This window comes from Cucurbita maxima, unplaced genomic scaffold (assembly GCF_002738345.1).
Source record: "Cucurbita maxima cultivar Rimu unplaced genomic scaffold, Cmax_1.0 Cma_Scf00041, whole genome shotgun sequence".
Classification (NCBI taxonomy): Eukaryota; Viridiplantae; Streptophyta; class Magnoliopsida; order Cucurbitales; family Cucurbitaceae; genus Cucurbita; species Cucurbita maxima.
Genome location: NW_019272057.1, coordinates 247724 through 271379, shown reverse-complemented (window position 1 = coordinate 271379; position 23656 = coordinate 247724). Strand labels below are relative to the sequence as shown.

The 23656-nt window shown below is 35.3% G+C and overlaps 4 protein-coding genes across 6 annotated transcripts; all 4 read right to left on the bottom strand.

The window, feature by feature from the left end:
• Window positions 1–427: 427 nt before the first annotated feature.
• On the bottom strand, window positions 428–4450 carry LOC111469825 (uncharacterized protein ycf39-like). The gene is made up of 8 exons (XM_023115265.1): window positions 4257–4450; window positions 3898–4133; window positions 3654–3752; window positions 2860–3054; window positions 2355–2447; window positions 2169–2264; window positions 1598–1738; window positions 428–839 (listed from the first exon to the last, which is right to left on the bottom strand). The coding sequence occupies exons 1-8, from the start codon at window positions 4408–4410 to the stop codon at window positions 663–665; spliced, it is 1191 nt and encodes a 396-aa protein (XP_022971033.1). The 5' UTR covers window positions 4411–4450; the 3' UTR covers window positions 428–662.
• A 385-nt stretch (window positions 4451–4835) lies between these two features.
• LOC111469776 (protein ROOT HAIR SPECIFIC 17-like) lies at window positions 4836–9697 on the bottom strand. 3 transcript variants are annotated; one of them, XM_023115199.1, is made up of 11 exons: window positions 9301–9697; window positions 9141–9206; window positions 8933–9023; window positions 8685–8761; window positions 8058–8146; window positions 7753–7936; window positions 7209–7390; window positions 6875–6977; window positions 6439–6770; window positions 5825–6309; window positions 4836–5059 (listed from the first exon to the last, which is right to left on the bottom strand). In XM_023115199.1, the coding sequence occupies exons 1-10, from the start codon at window positions 9526–9528 to the stop codon at window positions 5832–5834; spliced, it is 1830 nt and encodes a 609-aa protein (XP_022970967.1). In that variant the 5' UTR covers window positions 9529–9697; the 3' UTR covers window positions 4836–5059; window positions 5825–5831. The 3 variants fall into 3 exon arrangements, with proteins under 3 accessions (XP_022970967.1, XP_022970966.1, XP_022970965.1); XM_023115198.1 differs by having other exon boundaries at window positions 4836–5056; XM_023115197.1 differs by lacking the exon at window positions 4836–5059 and having other exon boundaries at window positions 5456–6309; window positions 9301–9696.
• Window positions 9698–14169: 4472 nt separating this feature from the next.
• LOC111469789 (probable flavin-containing monooxygenase 1) lies at window positions 14170–18234 on the bottom strand. The gene is made up of 5 exons (XM_023115216.1): window positions 17703–18234; window positions 16516–16756; window positions 16246–16421; window positions 15812–16167; window positions 14170–14799 (listed from the first exon to the last, which is right to left on the bottom strand). Exons 1-5 carry the CDS (start codon window positions 18144–18146, stop codon window positions 14457–14459), a joined length of 1560 nt encoding a protein of 519 aa, XP_022970984.1. The 5' UTR covers window positions 18147–18234; the 3' UTR covers window positions 14170–14456.
• Window positions 18235–19571: 1337 nt separating this feature from the next.
• On the bottom strand, window positions 19572–23190 carry LOC111469791 (probable flavin-containing monooxygenase 1). The gene is made up of 4 exons (XM_023115218.1): window positions 22653–23190; window positions 21560–21800; window positions 21304–21479; window positions 19572–20454 (listed from the first exon to the last, which is right to left on the bottom strand). Exons 1-4 carry the CDS (start codon window positions 23094–23096, stop codon window positions 19756–19758), a joined length of 1560 nt encoding a protein of 519 aa, XP_022970986.1. The 5' UTR covers window positions 23097–23190; the 3' UTR covers window positions 19572–19755.
• Between the last annotated feature and the right edge of the window lie 466 nt (window positions 23191–23656).

Genomic DNA, 23656 nt, shown 5'->3' with positions numbered 1-23656 from the left:
TAATGGATGGCGTAAAGTACCTGTTTCTTTCATCCCCTTGACTAGAAAATTCCTTTGAAATACATTGGAGGAATCAAACAATCTGTTCCACCCCAAACAGATCAGCAGTTATGAGATACTGTCCTTTGCAAAGTGCTCTTTCCTTCTGATTCCTGTTCTTCCTTTTAATTTTGAAAAGAAACAAGCCTATTTGTCTATGATTGAAGGAACCTGGTCACATCCTTCCAACCTAAATCTGTCCCAATCGATATCATTTCCATGATCTCTATACAATTTTCAGGTTGATTTAGCTTTCTAAGCGTCAGATCAACTGCAAAGTTATCAACAGATGTTCAAGTAGTACAAATTATTTTTCTCACACATGGTATCCTGTGCATAATTTAAATTTCAGCATACAAGTTTTGCTCGGATATACTTAAGTATGATGTATCAGCAAGCGACCATAAAATTTACACTGCTACAATAGAACAAGATAATATAGACTGAATCGAGGTGGTCAATGTTGAGGATTGTTGGGAGGGAGTTCTGATTATGAGTTTATAAGGAATACATCTCTATTGGTATAAGGAACAAATGAATGGCATACCTTGCACAAGAAGTTACGATGTATCAAGATTTAAAACACATACAAATCTTCATTTACATTACAAATCGGTCTGACTTCATATAAAAAAGTCAGATTGCTTTGATTGTGCTTTGAGATCCTTCAGTTTCTTCAAAATGTTTGTGAAGTAATCTTGCAGATATTTCTCTAAAGTTATTATGTCTTTTGCATCTACACCGAGGAGATCGTATGTCTCTGTCATTGGAACAGAAAAAACAGTGTCGCTTGTAAGAACCTACAAATGTCCCGGCAAAAGATGTTAGCTTCTTTAAATGAACATATCACCAACAAGAGATTAATAAAAAGAACAACTTTTAGTTAATCAAAGTAGGCAGTTTTTTGATGAAAATAGAAGTGTCTGACCACCACTTCTTGACACACGGGCACTCACTCATCATTTGTTCTTCTTCAATATTAAAACATTTCTTCCCTTTCCCTTCTTATTAATACTACCCGTATAGGACCTATGTATTCCAAGCAAAATCGTAAGCTTTAGAAGTTAGATTAATAATGTTATGATCGTTCCAATCAGTTAAATTATTTAGGCACCAGCAGATTATTATTTTTCTCTTCTTTTCTTTTTTCAATAAAAGAACTATTTCATTAATATCACATCTGAACATAGGAGATAAACAAGAATCTTCCTACAAGCTAAGGGGGCTTGGAAGGCGCCCCAGTTCCATGATCGTTTTACCAAACGGACTAGGTACATAACTCATTAGAAACAATACACCAATTATCGACGACAAAACTGCCTTGTGGATGTCAACGATAACAAGCAAATGACGTCTCAATACACATGGAATTATAAACTGCGTGCAGGAAAAGGCTAAATTTTTTAACAAGAATATATGGATGAAAACGATATCCTTCCAATTCCTGTTGTAGCTTATCAAATATCAACGATAAGACTGTCATGTGTTTCAGAGAAGAGGGGGAGAAAAAACCAGCCTTCAATAGATGCACTTTAGAAAAAATATAAAGGCTAATTACCTCTGAAAATGCTAGCCTATCAGCAACATCATTTGTCCACTCAAAAAATCTTGTCAGTTGACGAGTGAATCTCAACACTGAAACTGGGACTGTGGTGACATTTGCATCTTGACCAGCAAGCCTCTCACATAATGTTATCACCTGGAAACCAAATGTAACTTAAGAAAAAACAGAGAATTCTTTTTTCCATGAGGACAATGTTACACAAAGTCTCGCTTATGAATGTAATGTTAATAGAGCAACAAATTTTAAACCAAAATGTTGGTGTTGATTTCACAGACTACATCAGATGTTGGAAAGAAATTGTGTTGATTGCAACAAGAATTAAAGAAAAAGAAAGCTAAACATGCATACTCATCCATTCTCCTAGAAGAAAAAAAAATTAAGTTTTTGCTTGATTTCACCGTTGGAGGCCAAGAAAAGGGTCGTAAAAGGGGGTCATACAGGTACAGAAAGCACATTTCAATTTTGAGCAGGCTGATAAATAAAACTAAAATTCCTATTTTGGGTAGGTTTGATTAGAGCTTAAAGTTATAGTCTATCTTAAAAAAACCAAGATATGATTGATTACCTCTTGAGTTGTCCATGCACGAGGGCCAGCAAAGGTAAGAAGTTTCCCATTTATATTCTCATTACGCAATGCAATAAATGTCAACCTGGCTATATCCTAATTACGAAAAATACACATCAGATATTATAAATCTTAATTTATTAGGACTACATTGGAAACAATCAAAAGCAATATGCTTAAACAAACCTGGGTGTCCATGTAGGCAATTCTTGTTGGAGCATCTGTTCCCCAAACAGATTTCTCCTCTAATATAGGTACAGCATACTGCCCAATGAGACCCTGCACAAACAAGAATTTATTTTTAGTATTCACACTAGAGGATACAATGAAAGCTATATAAAAATAATTACAGAGAAAACCCAAAACTCAAATTAGAACGTCATCTAAGGGATAGACATCCACTGAAGATAAAAGACCGAGGCTATAAACTATCCATCTGTTCATGCATATGAAAAAGTGAACCGTGTTGAATAATAGATACCTTAAAAAGTATTATACTTCCAATATAATTCATTTCAATTTATTAGTTGACTTCTTTTCATTTTTTTTGTGAGTTTTCATGAACAGACTATATAAATGATTCTGATATGAAAAAGGTTGCACCCAGAGGGTGGGATAAATCTGAAAAAAAAAATTCAAAACTAATAAAAACACAAAATTATAATGGAGAAAACAACAAGGTAATTATTACTTGCATGAAACCACAGAGTCGAATGATGATGTGATTTAGGCCTGCGTCCTTGAGAAACTTTTCAGTGCAATACTTGATCTCCATAAGTGGAACTTCAGGATGCTTGTCACAATTGTGGATGGAGAAGAAAATATATTTCTGGATTCCCATAGCCTTTGCACATTGTATCAGAGCAACTTTTCCTTCCCAATCTACCTAAATAGAAGAGAACTCCGGTAAGAAATGAAACACTAAAAGCTCTAGAAGGGACTCTTGTTCTAAACAACAAATCTCAAAATGCCAAAGTTAGTGTTTGGTTAATCATTTGACGTATGAAATTATGCATGCAATAATCATAAATTTCAAATTTCATCATTGCCCAAATTAACATCAGATTCTCAATGTGACTGTTGAATGATAGTAAGCTATATTATGATTTCATGGAAGACAAGATGGGGGAATTGTTAGAAATGGTCCATGAAGGAGGCTGCTCCAAATCATCTCAAATCAAGACACTGATGTCAAGCTATTTAGTATAACAAGTACTGCAATAATAATTGTAATGAAACAGAGAGCTACGATAAAAAGGAGGAAAAAACATGGAGATCAATTCAGCAAAACAATTGATCGCCCAATTTTGTTTCGATGGCTTGCAAAACCTCGTCTATACTAATGCGTTGTGACACAATGTAGACAACATACATAGGAAAGGCAACAACGTTTATGAAGTGCAATGAACAATCGCACATTCAGAAAATGGCAAGTTAGAACAAAAAGTAATATAAAAAGATCCAAAAGCTCAATATGAAAATCACCGTTTTAATGGGCTCTTCCGGCCGTCCTGTAGCACAGTCTATGATAGTATGAATGCCGACCAGCGTTGCAGGAATGGTTTCTGGTTTACTTAAATCTGCCTGCCAGACATACGAAAATGTTCTAGCCTCAGTTCTAAACACAAAATCGTCAACACGATTAAGCATCTATTTCGCGATATATATCATCGATGCAAGGCATTCAACAGAATTAAGAAACATAAATATATATGAAAATGCAACACACATTGACGACTATGGCGCCCCAATCGCGAAGAAAATCAGCAGGAGCCGGTCGAGGCCTCACAAGACACCGAACTTCGTAGCCTTCATCCAACGCGCGCCTCACGATCTGTCTACCAAGGGTTCCAGTGGCACCAACCACCAGTATGCTAGTCGGCCTCACCGGCGTCCCCGGCGCCAGATTCACAGGTCCAGTTTGCTGAGCCGTACATTTGACAACCGGTAGAAAACAAGATCTCCCTGACACAATACCATCGCAAAACACACAGAAAAGCAATCTGAATAACAAATCCTCTCCGGTCATGCAGTAAGAAGGCATCAAATAGTTGGAGACTACTGAAGATGAAGAAACAGAACACTTACTGGAGGAAGATGAAGCGCAGGGAGAGGCGAGTGAAGGAAGCCAAGAGACAAGAGCGTCGGAAGCCGCAATCGCGCGGCGGGAAGAGAAGGCATCGCAGTGGCGCCGGCAGTGGTTGCCAGGTGTCGCAAGGTGTGTTGGCAGCCGCAGCACCATTGTTGAATCTTCTTGGTTTCTGTGCAGTGTTTATCGATGGAAGAAGAACGGATGACGAAAAAGGATAAAGGATTGAAAAATTGCCACGTGGATCTTGGAATTGGATTATGATACATCCACGTGGACCATCTCACTCCTCTGCTATGAGTTTCCGCTTTTTGGCTTATTTATTTATGATTATTTAATTTAAGAAAAGTATCTATTTTTGCACTTAGTTTAGTGATTTTTTTAGTTAAATTACAGATTAGTGAATGCACTTTTAAATTTATTACATTTGGATTTTTTTTAAAAATATTTAATGATTCCACCAAAATTTAAAATATACATTAACATTGATTATTTCAATCGATATTTTTGTCAATATTGACATTTTAAATCTTATTATTATAAACATTATAATAATACATTGTTTAAATATTCAACCGAGACAAATAATATCATATTTCATTACTTTATAGTCAATATACATTCGAGACATTAATAATTCAGGTTATATGTAATATCATTGATTATAACAATTCTTTAGTTTGAAGAAGTGCTCCTCACCAAAAACGGAGGTTGCTTCTAGCCAATATCAACTATGGATCAATATGAAAAAAGCATGAGCAAGAACGAGGTAGCTTGTGATTTTTTTCTCCGTCATAATCTGCTGAAGTTTCCATAAATATTAATAATTTAATTTCAAAAAAAAAAAAAAAAAAAAAAAAAAAAAAAAAAAAAAAAAAAAAAAAAAAAAAAAAAAAAAAAAAAAAAAAAAAAAAAAAAAAAAAAAAAAAAAAAAAAAAAAAAAAAAAAAAACTCCAAATAAGATTACAATGACTTGTGTACTTCCTTTGAGCCCTAATATACATAGTTACCTCTTTTGTCACTACTAAAAATATTTAAAAATCCGTTCTTATCATTTTCTAAAACCACACGGTTTCTCTTCTTAAATTGCTCTAGAAGTTTCTCCCGCTATAGAATTGGTACAAAAACTAAAAATCTAGTATTTATTCAATTCATTCACAACTCATAACAATCACAAACCTACATGTCCAAAGCAATCTAGATAAAGAAAGAAGGAAGTCAAATAAAATAAGAGCGTTCATGCAAAGAGCCTAGAATGATGAAAGGATGAACTGATTCTTCTCAAACCATAATTGGATAATGACCTGCCTCCATCCACAACGAACTCGAAAAGAAAACAAAGAAAGAAGCAAAACTAGAACCTTTTTAGCCTTGTAATTCTCTATCTAAATGGTTCCTTCATGTACAAATTTCAAAGCCTATGTCAAGCTGTATTGTTTCCCCCACAACAGTTATGTACAGAATGCAAACCTTTCTATCCCTATTACTATGAAAAATGTTTTATGCATTTGTAAGGGTAACAAAAAATTACCCACTAAAAAAATTGGTCAAGTTGGATTGAACTAACCATCTTTTTAGTCTGAAAATAACTCTTCCAATTCTGGTTGTTCGGGTTTGGGTTGAACGCCAAGATCAGAGTTAATGAGAGTGTGCAATCTTCTCTCTCCCAAGTCGTTTCCGATGTCTAAATATTCTAATCCAGTCCATTCTTGGTCGTCTTCTGTCACGGTTTGTTCTTTTGTCGAATTGCTCGTTTCGTTGTAGTCATGGTTGTTTTCATTGACGTCTTCGGTGTGATTGTGAGGAATTTGGTTGACATGAGATGGGTCACTCATGACATTTGAGTCATAATTCCCGCAAATGCAGGCTGATGGGTTTTCATGGAACTCACCTCTCCCTGGCTTCACCTCATTTGGCTCTCCCATGAAGCCAACTTGATAAGATTGGACCTTGGATGAAAATTGTTCCCATGTCATGTTGTTTCGGTCCATGAATAATCGGTTCAGCTTTTTAGCGTTCGGACGGATGGTTGGTTTATGGCCGAAGTATCTCCTACAAGGAAATGTACTTGATTACTCATTGTGTAAAGCAAGAAAGGTTTCGACAAAGTTCGGAATTGGATTAGTTGCTTAAAGATGTTAGTAAGAGGATTGATAAGGGTGCAACGTGAACGTAATGTACCTTCGTCCTGCTAAAATCTTGGCCATGTTCCCATTGTTGTTCGAGACAAAAACATTGCTTTCGTCACAAACAATGAAGTCGATCGCAGCCATACGAGACGAAAATGGCAAAAAGGGTGCCAACTCTTCCGGGCTGGCTAGAGTCTCTTTGGTATGGTAATTTGGAAACATTGCTTTCAGTGGAGCTAGAGTTTCTTCTCCTCCATATACTTCACCAGATGCCACATAAAGGTGCACATCACTTCCGAAGCCGAGCCCTCGAAGCATCAGACCGACTTCTTCGGGAGTAAGAGGGCATCTTCCCTGCCTTCGTTCCTTATCGGGATTGCTTGCCTGCAAATCACAGAGGATGAGATTTCATATTCCAAATTCCAATCCAGATTAGTGTCTACTGCGTTAGTTAGATGATGGTTTTCTTGAACAAAATGAAACCTTACATGTAAGCTTTTCCACCTCTTTCGAATTTTTCCAAGTTCTTCCTTCTCATCTTTTCCCCCACCATAATAACAGCCAGAAAATGCAAGCATGTCAGGCTCAAACCTATATGATGTTACCCAAACTTGCATCAACAAACCTCCAAATTTCCATTCACAAAAATGCTCCAAAAATCATTTAGGTTCTACAGCTTAAATTTGAGTTCAGCTATATCAAGTTATGCCATCACAATAGTACAAACTAAATAAGTAAATTGAAATTCATCTAATCGCGTCACTTAAATCTGCATTCAGCTATGATCTTGTTAGAAGCAGTAAAGAATCTTGATTGAATCACCTCAAATGTAGGGCAATAAAATGTTTGCTTTTGATTTTCATCCTCTCAACCAATGTTTGGCCCATTTCATTGATCTCTTCAGTAAACTTTAAAGCATGATAGTTAACTCTGCATCTTAACTTCTGTAAGTCAGTTGTCAACCTATTTGAAAGCCTATAATCAAATTTTCCAAGCCGAACAGCCTGCAGAGAAAAAAAGAAAACCTTAATAACTTGACCCAGATTTTCAAGTATCAAAATGCTTTCACAAAACTAAAAAGGACAATCGACCTACACATGGCACATAAACACAACACATGACAAGTGATCATGAAGAACACCTAGAAATCGACTAGTGTTGAAGCCTGATTAATTCATACAGACACACCACGCAGGAATGAGCATTGAGATATTTATTGGATTTGCAAATAATTTACTCCTCAAACGGCAATTTTCATACCAAATCAGATAGAGCCTTGACTAGCACCAATGATAACACAGAGTATAGTGGCAGTATTAACGACTTGCTAAAACGTGCATAAGTTTGCACTGAACTGCATACTTACATGCTTCTTTTTAAGAACAGGAAGAACATGTTTTTCATAGCATTCTGGATCACACTTCCTTGGAACACGCATCCTATGAGGAGTCAAAGTTTTCCCAACTTCCATTGGTAAATCTTTGATGATTTGAACATCATTCGAGAGAAATTTAATAAACCAGTCCTCATCAAAAATTTCTGCAAAATTGCTGCATCAAACACCATTTGGATATAAATACCATAGATTTACCAAGTTTACTTCCACCACATTAATGACAATTAGAAAAGTAGCCTAAAAAAGGATGTGATTGAAAAGTATTTATTAGAAACCTGCTATCCTTCCAAAATGAATTTTGATCCAGCTTGGGAACAACTAGAGTGGCATTCAAAATGTAAGCTGCAACAACAGCATCTGTTATCTGCATCCATATTTCTAACATTTTATGGAAAGAACGAGACAAGAACACCCAAATGCATTGTTTACAATTCGCAGAAAGGGAAAAAAAAAAACGCATGTTTCAAGATTCATATAGAAGACAACTGACATCAATTTAAAAGCTGTAACTCATTATTAACTGTGCGTGGAATTTCATTTGATCATTCAAATATCCAGGTATTATTAAGGCGCAAACAAGGTAAGGCACTGTCCAGTTGGATCCTTCACCATGTTGATTAAATACCAAAAGAAAAAAACTGAGCCAGCACATATACGATTCCAATAGAAATATATATATTTGGCAACTTATTCCAGTCAACCAAAGCCAGATAATTTTTTGTTTTTATATTTTTTTTTGGTCATAAATCAAGAATTTATTGGGAAATGCGAAAGAATGTTTGAATAGGATGATCAATTCCATCAATGAACTAATTTTTAAAATTTACAACTAATTGACAACTTTACTATCTCCAAAACGATAACTGCAATAAATCCGGGATTGAGTCGTAGACAGGGCTTACCCCTGTTCTTTGCTGATTAAGGCCTCCACTCGTAGTAATCAGCAAGTATCTGTCGGGATCGGTTTTCTCAGCGGCCGCTGCACTTAATAGAACACAGGTCAGATTTAAGGAAGAGCCGCGTGGAACAAAGTTAACCCTCATTGAAAAATTGAAAAAGAATTATACAATCTATATTCAAATTGAACAAAGAAAAGCCTAAATTCTAGGTAATAAGTATCAAAATTGAACTGTAGAATTCGGTACTTTACGTGTGAACTTCTTGCTAGCATTGCTACAGCCATAGAAGAAACTCGATTGATCCGTGACCCATACATCACGTTCGAATCTGCCTCCACTTCCCTACACATTGTTAAACAAACACGGCATAAGAAAATTCAAGAATCAAATATTCGAAGTCTCAAAGACACAAAAACCAGAGCTCAAATTCTCCGATCGAATAATACACAAATTCCATACCGAAACGCCGATGATTGATTTCATTTCCAAATTAGAACTCGATTCATCCTCAATGCCTTGGTCTATCTGAAAATATAAGAAAAACACACACACACACACACACACACACACAATAAGTAATAAATACCAAAACACCGCAAGAACAGAGAATCGACCGTACCGAGCTTCCGCCATGAAAGAGAGTCAAGTGAAGATGATCACGATGAACAACAGGAGAAGCAACAAGAAGAAACAGAGCAACAAAGCAGACAAAAACACAACCAGCAAGTGCGGAGAGAAGCGGCAAAACATGATAGTAGAAACGCCGGCGACGGAAGAAAACATCACAGAGAAGCTGGCGAAGACCGTGGAAAGCCGTATCAGCATCGGACCGTCGCTTCTTACTCATGGCGATCAGAGAATCAGAGCAACAACAACAACAACACAATATAGATACAGCACGGTGGAGCAGAACATCCAGCGGGCGATGGTTGGTTTCCACAGAGGACCGAGTCGCCTACTTCGACGACAATGAAGACGGCGAGTATCAGCAATTCTATATAAACTTTCTCCCAAAATAAAATAAATAAATAAATAACAATTAAACCAAAAAATAAAAAACAATTAAACTAAAAAATAAATTGTAGAGAGAGAAAGAGAGAATGTTTAACTGTTGAGTCTAACTCGGTTCACACCTCGAACTAATCGCACCCAAAATCTTTGTGTGAGGGGCTCCGATCCTCTGCGGCTGCTCACACCGTTTATTTATAAATACCGACATTTTAAAACTTATTTTCTGTTGTGTCTATATTTTAAATAGTAATAATAATAAAAATAATATATTAATTGTTTTTATATTTAGTTATATTGGAATCTCACCAAATTCGAGCGACGCTTAGTTTTAAATTAAATAAATAAAATGAAGGGAGGTTGAACATTATCATTTTATATTCTTTTTGGAGTTGGAAACTTTATAATAATTTTTTACCATAATGTTTTTATTTTTTCTATTTCTATTAATCTACCAAACATAATACTTTTGGGTGGGAAATTTTTTAATTTCATTAAATTATAACTTAGGCCTTTTTTTTATTATTTTTTTTAATTCACCCCTTCGTTTTAACAAAATAATAATAATAATAATAATTTTCACAAAGTCGTTAATTTTATTAAAATTAAGTTTTTCACGAACACAAGTGTTATTAAAAAATTAAGGGTTTTGTTTGAAATCGAGAGAGAAGGGAGAAATGTCTAATTAACTCGTGTTAAGCTCGATTTTTTTTCGGGTTATTGATTAGTAAGTGATGGATAAGAGAGCTAGACGAGGAAAGCCCACTGAATTCTGCAACACTATGGAAAGCTCGATTGTTCTAGTTGGATTGTTTTATTGATTTTTGAATTAATTTTAATAGTGCTGAAATTTAATATGGTTTTATAGTCTAATTAAGAGATTTTAGAGAACGATTTAGCTAAAACCAAGCTTGAATTGAGTATTGGCTTGATAAAGCACGTGAGTGCTTGTGTGTGTGTGAAGTACTCGTGTATGAATGAATAAAGTTTGCATGTAAACTTTAAAATGGAAAAACATTATAGGTTCTTTAGTTATGCAAATTACAGTTTCCTTATATGCGTATAGGTCATGCTTTATATGCACATGATTTATAGTGTCATCATCGGGTTATTATGTAAGGCTAGGCTTATTTAGAAAATCTTCCTGTTCAAAGGGATAGGGGTCCATGTGATATCGAGATAGTTGGCATAGGGGTCATAGCTATGACTAATTATAAAGAGTCGATAACTAGTCTCTAGTAGTAAGATATTTGAAGTTCAAACATCGTATATGTTCTAGAGTTAGAATATACATGACGTAACGTCTCACCTAGTTGTGACTTGAATCAAGAGTAAAGCTAAACCACATGAACTATGATGAATCAAACAGTAGAAACGAGCTTAGAAGATCTAGATCACATGACATTAATGGTTGAGACGAGCTTAAAGAAGCTCAAAAATGTGAATTCAACCATTGGGTTAGGTCATGTAATAAGCTTGAAGAGGCTCGAAGAAATCGGGGCTAAAGGGCTACGAGACTGTGAGGCTTAGAACGACTTAGAACTCTAGATTGAACGTTTTAAATAGGTGAGCTTGCGAACGAGATGCATATATAAATTGAATTGGCTTCGTTATTATTGTTGAGTAGCAACACATTGGTTGCGTGGTTACTATAAGTTTAAATAAAAATATATATATATTTAAATGGGTAAAAATTTATTTTTAAATTTGAGGAAAATTATTTAAGAGAATATCTAATTTCCTTAATTTATAAAACTCCCATTTTAAAATCCAAAAATAGTTCCAATTTGGAATTAATTTCAAAAGCGGCTTTATAAATTTTTGTAATTAAAAAATTAGGTTTAAATTAATTTTTAATAAGTAAAATGATTGAAAATGAAGCGTTGAAAATTTTAGAAATAATTTAATTATTATAAAATTTATTTAAAAGTCAAATCCAATATCCAAAAGAAAACGGTGGAATGAAAGGGAGACGACTCTTCCTGATTGGCCAAAATAATACATAAAGAAATGAAAATTTGAAACTACCGTATGAGCGGCGACAGACGATTACTGCCTCTACACGGCGTTCGTAATTTCCACGGCGTAGTGTTTGGGCCAGGTTTATCATTCCATGTTCACGTGCGGCTCACGTGCTCTCACAAATTTATTTTTATTTTTTAAATTTATCATTTGGAGTTTCGGACAAGGCTGACGCAGAATTATGGCGCGTGTTAGGTTTGGCCAGTGGGAGGAGAACAGAGCAGAAGGTGAAATGATGAGGAGTTTGAAGTACACGCGCTTTGAGACGAGTGGGAGAAGAATCAGCCTGGCGAGTCATGACGCTGTCGTTTTGAGTTTGTTTTACACGCTTGACGACGTGGGTTTTGTAATTTATTATTTTTTAAGTTTGATTTAAAAATTATTATTGGTGATAATTTTATGTGGGTTTTATTTTTTAAAGTTAAATCCACGTGGGATTGCTTGAGAAAATTGAAATGTATAAATGCCTTATCTTTTATTTATTTATTTAAATCGGAATCCAAGTAAAGAATAATTTCTTTGGAGAAAATGGGAATTAAAATTTAATATTTAAAATTTAATAATAATGGTGACTTTAAAAAAAATTCAAAAAAGCGTTTGAATATTGTGATTTACTCTCATTAAAGTTAAATCGATATTGATTTTATTTTGAAAATTAATTTTGGAATTTCTAGTACATAACGAATTTTCTAGAGTAATTAGCTTTTATATTTTTATTATTATTTTTTTTTTTTACTTTTCGGTAAAAATTTTGGTGGAGTAAAAAGTAGGAGAGAATAAGTTTGTGGGTAGGTAAAAATAAAACCAAGGTAAAATTATGAAGGACCAAATTTTCTAATTTATAAATGCAATGAAAATATTAGGGTTTTTTTTTTATATATATATAAAAAAAGAAAAAAGTGTTGAAAATATTTAAAAATTAACTAATTTATTAGATATAAATTTGAATTTTATGTCGGCTAATTAGACAAAAATAAAATAAAAGGTTAAATATTTTAAATATTCATTAAATAAAAATAAAAGGTTGTGAAATTAAAAAAGAAAAAAATAATAAAGTTTTGTGTTTTTATTCAAATTAAAATTAATTTCCTTCCATTTAAAAAGTTAGGTGCTTTAGGTAAAATGGTTGAACCAAAATTTATAAGATATTTTTTAAATCTTATTTGTATATTTGTAATATAGTAATTGTTTTTAATTTCTATATTAATTAATATATTTTGATATCCAATAAAGATTATAAAACAAATTTTTTAGACCGTGTATGAGTAAAAACAAAATATGTTGAAATGACATGAATCGATACTATATCCTAAGTTATCTCCTGTACTAGGATCCATGTCAAATAATCTTATATTGGGTAATCTTTTGTAAATTTGTTTAGAAAGCATATGACGAGGTCCTAGGTTATGTAACAACCCAAACCCACCACTAGTTGATATTGTCCGCTTTGGCTCGTTACGAATCACTGTAAACTTCGCAATTTTAAAACGTGTCTGTTAGGGAGAGGTTTCTATACTCTTATAAGAAATGTTTTGTTCCCTCTCCAATGTACTAGAATATATAAAAAATCTTATATTGAAAACGTCCTCTTATAATTTTTTTTTCAGACAACATATGAGTGTGGACAAAACATGTTTGAAAGATTTTGTACTAGGATCCATGTTTGAATGCAAGGCCATCTATCGTTTCAGATTTCAAATCTTGATCTAAATTTGGTAATTATATATATCTTACATTAATATCCATCATTACATTAATTAAATCTTAATGGTAATAATAATAAATTTAAAAATATTATAAAAATATGTAGGTAAAAAGTAGGAACATCATTGAGATCATACATTATTATAATATTATTATAATATTGAACTAATTTAAAATGAAAAATGAAAGTCTCAATTAATTAATTTTAAATTAGAGATTACAACTAATTTTGTTTAGGTTAGGTTATGAAATAGTTGGATCAAACTTTGGATGTTTTTGGAGGTTTCCAATCCCTTTTATATGGTCAAATACTATTTATTTATTTATTTATTTATTTGCACCATTTAACTTAAAATTTGGGATTCAATTTTAATACATTTTTTTTAAAAATTATATTAAAATTATATCTTTAATGATGGTTTAAAATTATATTATATATATATTAACTTAAGAATATTAAAACTTTAATTAATATTCTTAAATTAAAAGATTGCACAATAAATATGTCGAATAAATTTGGAAGGCTTACTTTTAAATTCTTGGTCAAATATGAATAATTTAATTGGATTTTTTTTTTCTTTTTCCTTTTGGCATTATGGCTTTATTTATATATATATATATATATATAATATTTATTAGCTGAATTAAGAGTAAAAAAAAATAAAAATAAAAATTGTAGGCAATTATGACATTAGCGAAGGGGATTGGGTGATAAGTTTAATGTAGAATACCCAAAGGGTTCAGGCTCAGACAATTGAAAAGAGCGAGAATACTATTCCTCGCTCGGCTAGATATCACTTCGATCTCAGTATTGACTTAAATATTAGAGTGTTGTAGAGCATCGATACATATCAATCAGCACGGGACTCTTTCTAGGTCAACCTAACACCTCGGATTATTACATGGGCTAAGAACTTAAAGTAGATTCTTGTCTCGTACCTATCTCAGGAAAGCGATAACATTTTTAAAAAAAGATATAAGTAAAGTACACTTTTGGTACATCCAACAGCGAAATACAGTGACGATCCGGGTTGATCTGGCTCAAGGGGAAGCATAGTCTGCAGGGCCATAAGGTAGAAACAAGTCAGCAAGGAAGCCCTTCTTCCTATTGGGGTTCCACCCCATGTCCTTGCAGAGCTGATCACAGTAACAAACATGCCAAGTGGCGATGCAACCTCGGTTGAAGTAAGGGCCTGAGTAAAGCTTTATACACTTATCCCACTCCGCTATGTCCTTCTCCATCTCCTTGATGCTTGGTAGCTTGAACGTCCCGTCCAAAAACTCCGCTAGCCATCGACATCGCATCTCCGAAGTGAACAAGTTTGAAGCGCTCTCTGAATATCCAACCACAGCTAGCTGTGGAATTCTGGGATGGATGCAAAGCCTGAACAAATGTAACAAAACTCTTAAATGAAATTTGGTTGAGAACCCCGAGTTTTCTTAATAAATATCACAATCAAATCATTATCAAACGAAGTCGTCACAGAATAGACAACACCAAATATGTAACATGTCGTACCTGGCTTCCGTAGTTGACATGAAAACTACTTCTTTTGTGTTATTGACTAGAAAAGGCTCTAAATCCGCAGCCGAAGGCAATATCGACGAAAGTGCTTATGATATCATTTCGGTAAAACAATTTTTCTAAAATTTACGAACTTGAAAGTTCATACTTATTCACTCTATCCATTTACCATGGATAGGAAACTACGCTAGGGTCGACAAAAACTTATTATAGTAATTTTTTGGGCTCAATGATCGGATCATGTAAGCTAGAAAGACCTTTTCTTTAGGAAGGAACAGATAACTCAATCTATTTCCTTATCACTCATGACATACACAATAACTTTGTTAGAAACCACGACTATCCACAATAGTATGATATTGTCCACTTTGAGCATAAACTCTCATGGTTTTGCTTTTAGTTTTCCCAAAAAATTTCGTACCAACGAAGATAGTGTTCCTTGTAAACCCATGATCTTCCTCTTAATTAGCCAATGTGGGAGGACTACTCCTCTTAATAATTCTTAAGAAACTTAAACTCCCATTTCAAATGCATATCTTATTTTTGCATGATAAGATAAGATAAACTAAACTTGTAGTTTAATCCATAGTCAAGTGGGGGTCTCCTCTGTTATGATAAATCAATGCATGGATCTAAGATTCTACTAGCTATAGAATGAAAACCATTTCATGTTCTTCTGATTTTAGCTATGCAATCGAACTTAAATCCAACCAATATCCAGTCTAGTAAAGCTTAAACAACACAACCAGCTTATACTAATGTCATCTTTCAGATTCACCAGCTCAAATCAAGTTTAAGGTTTCAAACTTAAAAGATCAAGAGAATTTTCATAGCAATTCAATAGAGATTCTGGGAAGAACAAACGACAAACCTGTACATGGGAACCGCTGGATCGTGGAACGTCATGTAATCCCGTAAGGTAGAAGAAGTGAAGATTTGTTTAAGCTTTTGATCACCTCTAAATCCAGTAGCCAAAATGACTAAATCTGAGGGAATCGGTTTGGTTTCTCCTTCGATCATGATCCCCTCTTCACAGAAGACAAAACTCGGCGATTTCTTCAAAATTATACTTCCTTCATCCACTTTTTCGTACAATTTCTCAGGCAATGTTGCAAATAAACATGAGCTCATGTCCTGCAAGAAGCTTTGATCCGGCACCATCCCGTATTTGCTTAATCTGTGCTTCTTCATCACGTGAGTCTCCACGATCTTCGAGAATAACCATCTCTGCAAAAACAAAACCCTAAATCTTCAAAATACACAGACGAAGAGAGGAAAATAGAGAGGTAGAGAGATGGTAATTACAATTGGAGAAAGCAGAATCGCGAGAAGATAGAGAAGGAAGCTCTCGCCAGGTTTGTGAATCAGAAGCTGAGAGAATCGGTTCATGTAGAGAAAACCTATAGGGATCCCCCATGGACAGAAATCGGGAATGGTCCAGTGCGCAGTTCTGTAGACCACCGTGCACGGCTTCTTCGGGCCTGCAAATCAGCGAGAAGAGGAAGAAGAAGAAATTGAAAGAGCGAGAGAGAGAGAGAGAGAGAGAGAAAGGGAAGATTCGAGAGAGAAAATTACCATTGACATTGGCGCATTCCATGGCGAGGTCAAGACCGGATTTCTGGAAACCGATGACGGTGACTTGCTTGTCCTTGATGAGATTGGAAGCACTGTCGAAATCCAAGGCGGAATACTGGAGAGAGTGAAGAACTTTACCGGCTTTGAAAGCTTCAGGACCTCCATTGGGAGGGAACTCAGGGATATTTGGAACGTCGCTGAATCTTCCGATGCAGAGTATAACGAAGTCCACCACCACCTCCTGCAAATCCCCACGCCATTGTTGTTAGCTCCTGCTAAGCTCGAAGGTCTCTAAGCTTAATTAATTAATTAATTGATTAATTATAGTTATTAATACTAATAAATCTCAAAAAATACGTTAATTTCACGTCTCTCTTTTAATATAAACTATTTATATTAATAAACATATTCAATAAAAATTAAATTAAAATATCTCTCCATATTAAATTAATTAATTTTGGTACCAAGGACAAAGAATCTCAATTATTATTAATTTATTTATTTATTTTGCCTTGAGTTTTTTTATTATTAAATTATTTAAATTTTGTGTTTGTTAAAAAAAATGGAAATCACAGATGAAATTAAGTTGTAGTTAAAATTAGTTATTTTTCTTGTTACTCTAAATTATATTAATTATTTAATATGTTTTTGAAAACAAACATGATATAATAAATTAAATTGTCAATTTTATTTGTAAAAAATTAAATAATAATTTAACTTAAATAAAAAATGTAGTAATAAAAGATAATGTAGATAAGATTTTGTGACCGTTCAATAATTTAAAATAAATATAATTAAATAAAATAGAAAGCAACCATCATCCATTCCCATAACTTCAAGGCATTGCATTTCGTACTAAATTTAAGAAATTATTGGAACTAGTGGCCACGAAAATTAGAGATAAACATTATAAAAAAAAAAAAAAAATTAAATTAGAGAAAAAAAAACTTTTATTAAAATTTTAAAATAAAATCAATTAAAAATCAAGAATGATTTTTGAGTTTGAATATCATAATTTTAAAAATTAAATAATAATTCTAAATGTTAACTTTTGATTTAATGAAAAAAAAAAAAGGAAAAATAATGTAAGATGAAAAAGTCCCCACCGAACTGCCACGTGTTCATTTTTTGGGAGAGAGATGATATTTTTGTGTTGTCGTACTAAGAAGAGGCAATGATAAACTCACCTCCAGTGGAACATTAGTCCGAGCATCAACGACGTTGATCCTCCATTTCCGCCGTTCACTGAAAGCCTCGCCGGTACCGCCCCAAAGTGTCCAACCTTCAAGTTCCTCGTCGGAGCAGCCTTCACAGTCAATACTCTGGACTTTCGTGTTGAATCTGATGTGCTTCAACAATCCGAAATGGTCGGCGTAAGATTTGATGTAATCGACAACTTTATCATACTTGGGAAAATCTTCAGTCACCGATTTCGGCCACGGGAAATCGGAAAACTCGTACAACTTTTTCGGCGTCTGCAGCGCCGTCGTCTGCAGCGTCTCCGTCCAAACGCCGCCAATATCGCCTCTCGCCTCAAAGACAATCGGAATGAATCCTTTGGATAGAGTGAATTTGCAGGCCACTAGTCCGCTTACTCCGGCTCCGATGATCGCCACTTTCTTCGGTTCCATCGTCTTCTCCGATTTCCCCTCTCTCTCTCTCTCTCTCTCTGTCTTCCGATTTCGTTCTCTCTGTTTCGGTGGGTAGCGAATGGGCTATTTATGTCTGTTACGCACTTGTAACAAATTTAGTAATGCAAGTAAAATAAAGATTTTAAAAGGGATGTATCTAGAAATTCATAAACCGACCCATCGAAAAAGTTGAGTATATTATCCCGATAATAATTTGAGAGTTCGAAAGCTGATCATTGATGGACGGAACTCCTACAGGAGGAAGCTCGCTTGAAGGGCGAGTATACACGTTGCTTTCATAAATAGTATACGAAAATATTTGAAGTATCAATCCACAGTATGAAATATAACGGTGTATTTTAGTAAATGCAAGCAAAATAATAATTATTGAGGTTGTAGAATTACTCGTAACGAGTATGAATAAACTTAATCGAGACTGAAAGATATTCAACTTTCGTCTAACTTTATGACTAACATGTGACCATAATTTGACCTAATCGACGATAAAAGGTAGCTATTGTATCCTACGATATCCGTTTCGTAGTTTCTATTTTAGCATTGTTATTTTATTTTGTTTTTTCAGAAACTATCAATTTTTGCTCGGGTCAATAATACCCTAAATTTTAAAAAGTTTCAACATACGCTCTATCTCAAAAAACGTGCAAATCAAAAGATAAATCCTTATAAATAGGAGTCATAACTTCACGTCCAGTTCCTTATGATCATCTTATGAAATATTAATCTTCTAAATCGATAAATTTTTAAAAAATTTAAATATTTCGTGCTTCAATTTTACAGTACTCATTGTATAAGATACCTCGCATGTCTCCATGTAAAAGATTTGAATCATATCATTTATAATACTTTGTAACGATCCAAGCTCACCACTAACAAATATTGTTTGTTATATCGCCGTTAGCCTCACGATTTTTAAAACGTGTCTTTTCTACACCCTTATAAGAAATGTTTCGTTCCTCTCCAATCAACGTGGGTTCTCGCAATCCACCCCTTGTGGGTCTAACGTACTCGCTGGAACACCGCCCAATGTCAACTCTGATACCATTGTAACAGCCTAAGCCCACCACTAGTAAACATTATCCATTTTGGCTCGTTACGTATCGTCGTCAGCCTCATGGTTTTAAAACGCATCTAACTGACGTAATACACAAACAATATTTACTAGCAGTGTGTTTAGCTGTTACAAATGATATCAAAGCTAGTCACCAGACACTACAAGGCACTAGTCAAGAGTAGAGCTAGACCCTCTCTACACTAGATCCATTTTAAAACTATGATACTCACACCATTACATAACGAGTCAAAGCGAACAATATTTAGTAACAGTAAACTCGAACTATTACATAATTATAAAATGGACCATATCAATACTATTACCACGACAAGATCCACTCAACCTTATCTATATACCATAAACTATTTAGATTATTTCTCAAACATACTTTTCAAGTACATGAATCACATACGGTTTAAGATTACACTAATAAACATGTCGGGTGTGTTCATGACACAGAAACCGAACGAGTTGAAAGTGCATGGCCTTTATTATGGCTATGGCAATGCACTTTTTATTGAATATCCCTTCAGTTTTTCAAGGGGAGGCATAATCCAAAGGGCTAAAAGGCACAAACAAGTTAGCAAAGAAGCCCTTCTTCCTCTTGGGGTTCCACCCCATGTCGTTGCAGAGCTGATCATTGTACCAAATATGCAAAGTGGCAAAACAAGCTCGCTTCGAGAAAGGGCCTGAGTAATGCTTCAATATCTTCTCCCAATTGGCTATGTCCTTCTCCATCTCCTTGATGCTCGGCAGCTTGAACGTGCCGGCGAGAAACTCCGCCACCCACCGGCATCGAATCTCCGAGGTGAACATGTTTGAAGGGCTCTCTGTAAACCCAACCACTGCGAGCTGCGGGATTCTGGGATGAATGCATTGCCTGTATAAGGGATTCACTGCATCGCGGAATGTCATGCGATTCCGGTGAGTTGCAGAGGTGAAGATTTGTTTGAGCTTTTGATCGCCTCGGAACCCTGTTGCTAAAATGACTAAATCTGAGTGGATTGGTTTGGTTTGTCCTTGAATTGTGATACCCTCTTCGCAGAACATGAAATTTGGTGATTTCTTCAGTATAATGCTTCCTTCGTCCACTTTTTCGTAGAATTTTTCGGGTAAGCTTGCGAGTTGACATGAACTGATGTCTTGTAGGAAGCTGTGGGTTGGAATCATGCCGTATTTGGCGAGTTTGTGCTTCTTTTTCGCGTGGGTTTCCACGATCTTTGCGAAAAACCATCTCTGTGAAGACAAAATCATACTTAAAACAGAGCAAAACAGAGCAAACACAGAGAGCATAACAGAGCAAACACAGAAAAAAAACAGAACAAAACAGAGCAAAACAAAGCAAAACAGATCAAAATTGTAACGGCCCAAGTCCACAACTAGTATATATTGTCCTTTTTAATATTTCTCAAGGCTTTAAAACGCGTTTGGTAGGGAGAGGTTTCCACACTCTTATAAATGGTGTTTCATTCTCCTCATCAACTAACGTGGGATATCACAATCCACCGGGTCCAACGTTCTTGCTGTCACTTGTTTCTTTCTCTAATCGATGTGGGACCCTACTAAATCCACTATCTTCATGGCTCAACATCCTTGCGTACACTCGTTCCTTTCTCTGATCGATATGGAACTCCACCAAATTCAACCCTTTCATGCTCCAGCATCTTTACTAGCACACCACCTCGTGTCTATCCCCCTTTGGGGAAAGCCTCCGCGTTGGCATAATACCCGGTGTCTGCCTTTGATACCAAATGGAACGGCCCAAGCCCACCACTAAAAGATATTATCCTCTGTGGGCAACTTCAATTCTCTAAATTTTACAATGATCCTTTATGCCAGACACTCAGAATTAGTATTAGTAACCGTCATGCCAACATTATGTAAAATATATGATACTTCGTATGCCTAGTGGTGTATGCATCCTTTACTTAGGGAGACGCATTTTAAAGTCTTGAGGGAAAGCTTGAAAGAAAGCTCAAAAAAGACATTATCGGCTAGTGGTGGGCTTAGACCGTTACAGAAACAGGACAAAAGAGTGCAAAACAGAGCCTGAGAGGAAATCAGAGCAAAACAGGGGATGATTACAATTGGGGAAAGAAGAACAGCGAGGAGATAGAGAATGAAATTCTCGCCAGGTTTGTGAATGAGAAGCTCAGCGAATCGGTTCATGTAGAGGAATGACAAGGGGATTCCCCATGGATGATTATCGGGGAGGTTCCAGTGGGCGGTTTTGTAGAGCACAGTGCAGGGATTCTTCGGACCTGGAAATTAGAGATTCAAGAACATGAAACTGAGAGAGATTAAGAGGGATTCAGAGGTGGGTTTTGTAAGGCTGAATCACCGTTGGTATTGGCGCATTCCATGGCGAGATCGAGAGCGGATTTCTGGAATCCGACCACGGTGACTTGCTTGTTCTTGATGAGCTTGGAAGCACTGTCGAAATCCATGGCGGAGTATTGGAGAGAGTGAAGAACCTTGCCGGATTTGAAAGCTTCAGGGCCGCCATTGGGAGGGAATTCCGGGATGTTTGGAACGTCGCTGAATCTTCCGATGCAGAGTATAACAAAGTCCACCACCACCTCCTGCAAATTCCGACGCTTACATTAGTTCTTCCAACATCATTTTCCAAACAAATCTCCACAATCATACGATATTATCGACTTTAAGCTTAAGCTCTCATGATTTTGCTTTTAATTTTCGGGACAAGGTCCTTTCTAAAATTTATAAGCAAGAAACAACATAAAACCGTAAGCTTCCAAACAGTGGGGGGAGATCAAGACTTTGACCGCGTGCCTATTGAAGAATGAGCCAACGACACATAGGCAATGTCTTGGTTATGGGAACCTATTGAAGTCGTAGCAAAACCGAGTCTTTATGGTTCAATTGTTACTACTTATGGACTCGAACTGGGGTGATTTGTCTTTGACTAGGATGAACGGACTGATGTTAAACAATTAGCATATAAGTTGTGAACTTATACTAAAAGTGAACAATATGTTACTATTGTAGAGATGGGTTGTTCGTAACAAAAACATCCTTAAAAAAAAATATTCTATACAAGTAATTATCATTTATATTAAAAAAAATATCTTCATGGTCAATCAAGTTAATGTCAATTTGAGTATAGTTCAATGGTTGCTCGTCAATAAATTAATATATTATTGAAAAAGAAAAAAACATAACAAATAATGCCAATAGGAAAAAACAAAGTTGATAAGATGTGGACTCCCATACCATACAAATTCAATTAATTTTGTTCTTTTGTTCCCATATATTTACACGTGGATATTCCAACGTGTTAAAAAATTTAAAAATAAAATCTAAATTTCCAATTTAGGATTTTTACTATAAAAATAAATAAAAATAATTATGTTTATATTAAAGAAAATAATGATTTATTAGATTAAAATTTAAAAATTAACGACTTATCTCACTTCGATCGGATCATTAGTGTGAGCATCAACGACGTTGAGCCGCCATTTCCGCCGGTCACCGAAGGCTTCGCCGGAGCCGCCCCAAAGATTCCAACCGTCAAGTTCCTCATCGGAACAGCCTTCATAGTCAATACTCAAGACTCTGGTGTTAAATCTGATGTGCTTCATCAATCCAAAATGGTCGGCGTAAGATTTGAGGTAATCGAGAACTTGATTGTACTTTGGAAATTCCTCGGTCACCGATTTCGGCCACGGAAAATCGGAGAATCGGTACATGTCTTTCGGGGTCTGCAGCGCCGTCGTCTGCAGCGTCTCGGTCCAAACGCCACCAATGGCGCCTCTCGCCTCGAAGACGATCGGAATGAATCCTTTGGATAGAGTGAATTTGCAGGCTGCTAGTCCGCTCACTCCGGCTCCGATGATCGCCACTTTCTTCGGTTCCATCGTCTTCTCCAATTCTCCCTCTCCGCTACTCTGTCTGTGTTCCGGTGGGTTGTTTTATGTTCGGAAGGGCTTTGGTTTTGATAGAACACGAACCATTTATTTCCATTATTATGGGGATATTTTTAATGCAAAATTGACCCTTTTAAATAAAATATATTGAGAAATTCATTCCATGGACAAAATTGAGCATCTTATCCACTGTTTTTATGGTTAGGGCTCAATCACCTACCTCTCCTAAACAAGTTCTAACTTGTTATTAATTATATGATAATGTGCTTAGTGTAATAAATGTATTAAACATTGTAGATGTATATGGTATGAATGTCTCTAATTGTCTCTAATTTGTGCGTATGGGATGAGTTTATGACGTGATGATTCTATTTAGTCTACTAATTCTTGCAAATTTCTCTTACCGATGCGTTGTGTGCTTAGTTAGGGACAATGAATATCTTTAACTGTTGAGCTGAGAGCTATATAAGGCTACCGAAAAGTTTAGTAGATGGGTTGTTTTGTAACAGTCCAAGCCTATCGCTAGCCGATATTGTCTTATTTGGGCTTTC

Coding starts and splice junctions, on each gene's coding strand:
- LOC111469776 (XM_023115199.1), bottom strand. CDS start 9,528: ATGAGTAAGAAGCGACGGTCCGATGCTGATACGGCTTTCCACGGTCTT. Junction 7,937..8,057: donor TCATTTTGGAAGGATAGCAG/GTTTCTAATAAA, acceptor TGTTTGATGCAG/CAATTTTGCAGAAATTTTTG. Junction 6,771..6,874: donor AGAGGTGGAAAAGCTTACAT/GTAAGGTTTCAT, acceptor TGTGATTTGCAG/GCAAGCAATCCCGATAAGGA.
- LOC111469791 (XM_023115218.1), bottom strand. CDS start 23,096: ATGGAACCGAAGAAAGTGGCGATCATCGGAGCCGGAGTGAGCGGACTA. Junction 21,480..21,559: donor GGAATGCGCCAATACCAACG/GTGATTCAGCCT, acceptor TCTAATTTCCAG/GTCCGAAGAATCCCTGCACT. Junction 20,455..21,303: donor CTGTTCTTCTTTCCCCAATT/GTAATCATCCCC, acceptor TTGTCTTCACAG/AGATGGTTTTTCGCAAAGAT.
- LOC111469825 (XM_023115265.1), bottom strand. CDS start 4,410: ATGGTGCTGCGGCTGCCAACACACCTTGCGACACCTGGCAACCACTGC. Junction 2,448..2,859: donor GACTCTGTGGTTTCATGCAA/GTAATAATTACC, acceptor TTGTTTGTGCAG/GGTCTCATTGGGCAGTATGC. Junction 840..1,597: donor ATAGGCTAGCATTTTCAGAG/GTAATTAGCCTT, acceptor GGACATTTGTAG/GTTCTTACAAGCGACACTGT.
- LOC111469789 (XM_023115216.1), bottom strand. CDS start 18,146: ATGGAACCGAAGAAAGTGGCGATCATCGGAGCCGGAGTAAGCGGACTA. Junction 16,757..17,702: donor GGACTAATGTTCCACTGGAG/GTGAGTTTATCA, acceptor GGGGATTTGCAG/GAGGTGGTGGTGGACTTCGT. Junction 16,168..16,245: donor CGATTCTGCTTTCTCCAATT/GTAATTACCATC, acceptor TTGTTTTTGCAG/AGATGGTTATTCTCGAAGAT.